This window comes from Fukomys damarensis, unplaced genomic scaffold (genome assembly GCF_012274545.1).
Source record: "Fukomys damarensis isolate Sample0158 unplaced genomic scaffold, DMR_v1.0_HiC HiC_scaffold_73650, whole genome shotgun sequence".
Lineage (NCBI taxonomy): Eukaryota > Metazoa > Chordata > Mammalia > Rodentia > Bathyergidae > Fukomys > Fukomys damarensis.
Genome location: NW_022974562.1, coordinates 26,147 through 31,193, shown reverse-complemented (window position 1 = coordinate 31,193; position 5,047 = coordinate 26,147). Strand labels below are relative to the sequence as shown.

Sequence of the window (5,047 nt, the reverse complement as noted above, 5' to 3'; positions counted from 1 at the left end):
GGCAGAGGTACCCAGAAGCCAATCAGGTTATGGCAAGTTGCAGGGGGAGGGGAGTCACTCACCACCCCCTGAGGGCTGAGAACAAAGGGTCTGTGTGGTCCTTCATCTTTCTACAGCCCCTATCCTGATTCTTGCTTATCACAATAGCTATCTACCTTCTCCTTTATCCCCCTTCCTTTTCCTCTTTACAAATAAAGTGTCTTCCTTTCATTAAAATCTGCCCCTCTAATTTATTATTGCGGTGGAGTTACCAACCGAGCAGCAGAGCAGCTATCCTGCTCTAGGAACAGAGGCAGCCCAGCAGGTGGCGCCAACTGCCGAAACTTAGTGGGGTTAAGGCACGGAAGTGAATCTCAGACGCTCCTAATGGCTGTGGGAGCTGTGACCAGCTTCGCACCGAGATCTTCAGAAGCTGTTTTGTACTTCACTCACAAGTCAACTCCAGGTGGAGTTTACAGAGAGCCATCTGAGGGACAACTCAGGCTTGGATGTAGAGAGAGAGGAGGAATCCAGGTCTCACTCCCAAGCTGGGGACCTTAACTTGCCTCACGTTGGAGCAAGGGGAGGGAAGCCCAGTCTCACCTTCTGTCCTCGCAAGGGCTTTTTCACATGGATAAATGTCCAGGGTGTATCCTTAACCCTTACCAGTCTGGAAGAAAGGATAAAGGGCAGATGAGTAGTATATGAGAAGTATAGCCAAGTATCTCATGCTTTGAGAGAAAGCTAACCATCCTTCTGGCCTGAGGAAACTGGAAGCCAGAGCCCAGAGCAACCAGGACTGCGGGAAACTGAGGGAAAAGTGTTAAAGGAGAAGCTGAAGAGGGAAAACTCCAAAGTCTGTGTTTAATGTCGACCCAGCGTGTGACTGATGCTGAGTCACACATGCATGAGGCTAACAGCAGCCAGAAACAAGACCTTAGCTGCTTCTCACTTCAGATAGGATAGAGTTTTCTTTTTAAGGCGAATCAAATAATTTGCCCACTAAAAGAAGACCCAATCACTGGGGTAATATAAAAGAATTCATAGTCTCTTCTCTATACCATTCATAATTTCAGGCTACCATAAAATTTACTTCAAATAGGAAGAGACTCTCAAGAGGAAAGACAACAAGACCAACCCTGACACGATCCAGATGTTGGAATTAACAGATGAAAACGTAAAAGCAGTTATTTTAACTGTGCTAGATTGAGTGAGAAAAATATACTTGAAAGAAATTATAGAAACCTCAGGAGAGAACAGGAAATAGAAAAAAAAGCAAAAGAAAAATTTAAGTCGAATTATACAGTATATAAAATGCAAAAATTGAATGGATGTGCTTAATATCAGAATGGAAATGATAGAAAATGGGCAAATTTAAAAGCTTTTTAGAAATTATCCCGTTTGAGGAAATAGTAGGAAAAGTTTAAAAAACAAACTATCTCAGGGACCTGTGAAGAAACGTCATAATTTCTGAGGGTAAATGGAAAACAGGAATTTTAGTAGCAGTGAAGACAGAGTACACTGGGGGAAAGTATTCAGAGAAATAGTAGCTGAGAAGTCCCCAAATTTGGCGAAAGAGACAGAAGCATGGGTCCATTTATTCTGTGAACTCCAAACAGAATCAGTTGGAAAATTTAATCTGAGTCCATCACAGTAAACATGCTGAGAACCAAGAATAAATGCAAAATCTTGAAAGCAGCCAGTAGATCACGCCGATGAATGCCCGCGAATGCCCACGTTGGAGAAACAGAGCAAGCCAAAATAAAACACCTAATGCACCTCACGGTCCATAAAAAACAAGAACAACTCAAATTCAGAGGTGGTACAAGGAAGCAAATTAGAAAGATTAGAGCAGAAAGTAGTTATATTGAGACTTAAAAACAATAAAAAACATCAATGAATTGAAGGAGTGCTTTTTTAAAAGAGTAGACAAAATAGACAAACCCTTAGCCAAACATAGCAAAAGGAGGAAAGAAAGAACCTACCTCGATTCAATTAGAAATGAAAAGGATGAAATCACAACAAATATTGCTGAAATTCAGAAGATTATTAAAAATCTCTTTGAATAATTGTACTCTCATAAATTGGAGAATCCAGAATGGATGGATTACTGGACACATTAACTACCAATAGTAAATCAAGTAAAATTAAAAACTGCAAACAGTCTAATAGCAGGCAGTTAAATTGAAGCAGTAATAAAAATACTTCTATCAACTATGGAAAACTTATGTCCACATGGATTCACTGTTGAATTCTACAAGAATTTCAGAATTTCAGGGGAGAGTTAACATCACGACTCCTCAAACTAAGGAAATTGAGGGGGAAAGGAAGTACTTTCAAACTCACTTTGGATGCTAGCTTTACCTTGATTTCAAAACCAGACAAGGACTCAACTAAAAAGAAAACTATAGGTCAATCTTCTTCTTTTTTTTTTTGGTCCTGGGGATCAAACTTGGGTCCTTGTGCTTGCAAGGCAGGTGGCAGAACCACTGAGCTACATCCCCTGCCCTAGGTCAACCTCTTAATGAAAAAAGATGGGAAAGTCCTTAGCAAGATACTGACAAGCTGGAAGGAAAGGCTAAGAGACACACACCAGTGTCCAGCAATAGGCTATGTTTTCCTCTATGGTCACAATAACCTGGGGCTCCTCCATAGAGATGACAGTGGGGCCAGAGGGAGAAGACAGAGGATGCAGGCTAATCTTACTGTTCTTTCCAAGCGTGTGCTATGCTTTGTGTTAAACCCCAAAACTGCAATGCAAAAACAAAAACAAAAAAAGAACAAAAAGAAAACAAACAATAAAAATAACAATTTTCAATGGAGTAAAAACACAAAGCATAAAACATACCAAATTAGCTTTTTATTTTGTGCTACTAAATGCTGAATAGAAGGCCTTCACCTTGAGCTACATTCCTAGTCCTTGTTTATTTTTGTTTTGACATAGGATCCTGCAAAGTTGCTAAGCTGCACAGGTTGGGCTCAAACTTGTAATCCTCCTGCTTCAGCCTCCCCAAGTGGTGGGATTATGGGCATGTGCCACCATGCCCAGTGCATCTTAGCCATTTTAAGCGATCGATTCAGCGCTGTGAATTTATTCACATTATTGCCCAACCATCACCACTAACATTACCAGAATATTTCACATCTTAGCAAAAGTCACATGCAGCATCCTTAAGTGACAACTCACCGGGGTGGTGGCTCTGCTGCCTGGGTGCCTTGGGTGCTGACTCATCCACCTTTCACAGGAGCCAGCGTTGTTGTCCCCTGAGTCCCTTCTGATGCAGAGTGAGGGCTCCTTTCTGAGGAGTTAGAATCATCATCTCTTGGGCAGAAATTTTGGGGGAATCAAAGATTTGGTCAAAAGCCTCCTCCAGCAACCCCCCGGTAGATGTACATGTCTAACTGGACTGAGATGGGGACAAACCCTTGTTGCCATGGGAGCAGAGAAAGACTCAGTAAGGCGAGTGGTCAGGCTGCCGGTTGTGGAGCGATCTGAGCTGACGCTGTGCAGGACAGCTCCAGGGGCAAGAGGTGCTGGTTCTGGCAGACCTTAGTGAAGATACTGCCTACGAGCTGTGTGGACAGGAGGCTCCACAACAGCAGCGCAACAAGCACGCAGTACGTGTGCAGGGCACGAGAGAGCCCACGATGCTGGCGCTGATGGGGGACGTGGATACTGGGGGTTTATTTCCAAGACCTAGGTAGTGGGGAGTAACGGGCAGAGGGTCCTATGTTTGGTTGGTGGCCAATCATTTTTGCTGAAGACCTTGGTGATCCTCCATCTGAGGTGGACTTGGCCGAGAATAAAGGAGCTTCACTGGAAGACGCTGATAGCAAACACAGCCACTGAGAACAAAAAAAGGCTCCAGGAAGACATCTTAGCTAGGAAGCAGTTTTTGAAAATGTTTCCAAGGTGAAAGCAGAGCTTGAGTCGTGTATACAAAACCTTCGCACCCTTGCCAAAAAAGCTGACAAGGTGCACAAACGTTGCTCTGTCTCCAATGTGGTGACCAGCTCTGTTGGTGCTGTCTCTGGAGTCATGAATATCCTTGGCCTATCTCTGGCACCCTTCACAGCGAGGGGAAGCCTGCTGCTCTCCGCAGCTGGGAAAGGCCTGGGAACAGTGACTGCCGCAACTAGTGTTACGACTACCCTCACAGAAGAGTCACATATATCCTCAGAGGCTAAAGCCAAACGCATCCTGTCGACCCATGAGGACAACACAATGAAATTGCTAGGGGGTTGGAATAAGACTGTGTTTGAATTTATCAAAAACTGTAGGGAATTTATCAAAAACTGTAGGAAATTCATCAAGAATATTGAAGCCATGGGGAAAAACATCCATGCTCTCGGGAGAGCCCTAGTCCACCCTCGCTTAGCATGAGATGCCATCCGCTTCATAACCACTGGGGGACTCTCGGCCCAAAGGGCTCAGCGGGTGGAGAGGGCATTTCAAGGCACTGCCCTGTCAATGAGCAGAGGATCCGGATCATGGGTGTGGTCACAGAAGGTTTCTCCGTTGGCCTAGATGTGTACCACACTGTGAAAGACTCAAAGCATTTGCACAAGGGGGCAAAGGCAGAGCTAGTGGAAAAGCTCAGCTGAAGGCTCAGGAGCTGGAGGAGGAGTTGGAGGAGCTCACCCTGATCTACAGGACTTTGTAGTCAGGCAGGACTCAGTGACCCGTCCCCCAAGCAACGCATAGGTGAGGGCACATGTGTTGGGTAGAAGCACGGACAGATGGATGCACTATGTTAGCAGGAGAAAGGGGATGAGATCAAAACTTAGCAACTGGGCACTAAGGACAAACGCAGCAAGGGAGGGGTTAATGCAGATTACAGTTTGGTTAAAGAGAAGACACGATGCAAGGATAGTTCAAGAAATTAAAGTCAGTATGCATAGTGCACCATATGAATAGGAGCAAGGATAAAAATCACAGAATCTCCTCAACTGAGACAGAAAAAGGCTTCACAAAATTCAACATTCATTCATGAAGAAAGCCCTAGGAACTAAGAATCACAGGATTATACCTCAACCTAATAGAGTTTATTTACCACAAACCCATAAA

At 44.2% G+C, this 5,047-nt stretch overlaps 1 protein-coding gene across 1 annotated transcript; it reads left to right on the top strand.

Moving 5' to 3' along the window:
- Positions 1-3,490: 3,490 nt before the first annotated feature.
- LOC117284991 (apolipoprotein L3-like) lies at positions 3,491-4,471 on the top strand (the record flags this gene model as incomplete). The annotated part of the gene is given in 3 exon segments (XM_033760684.1): positions 3,491-3,597; positions 3,681-3,888; positions 3,891-4,471. Coding segments are annotated over 3 exon segments (788 nt in total), but the record flags the coding sequence as incomplete, so codon positions are not given.
- Between the last annotated feature and the right edge of the window lie 576 nt (positions 4,472-5,047).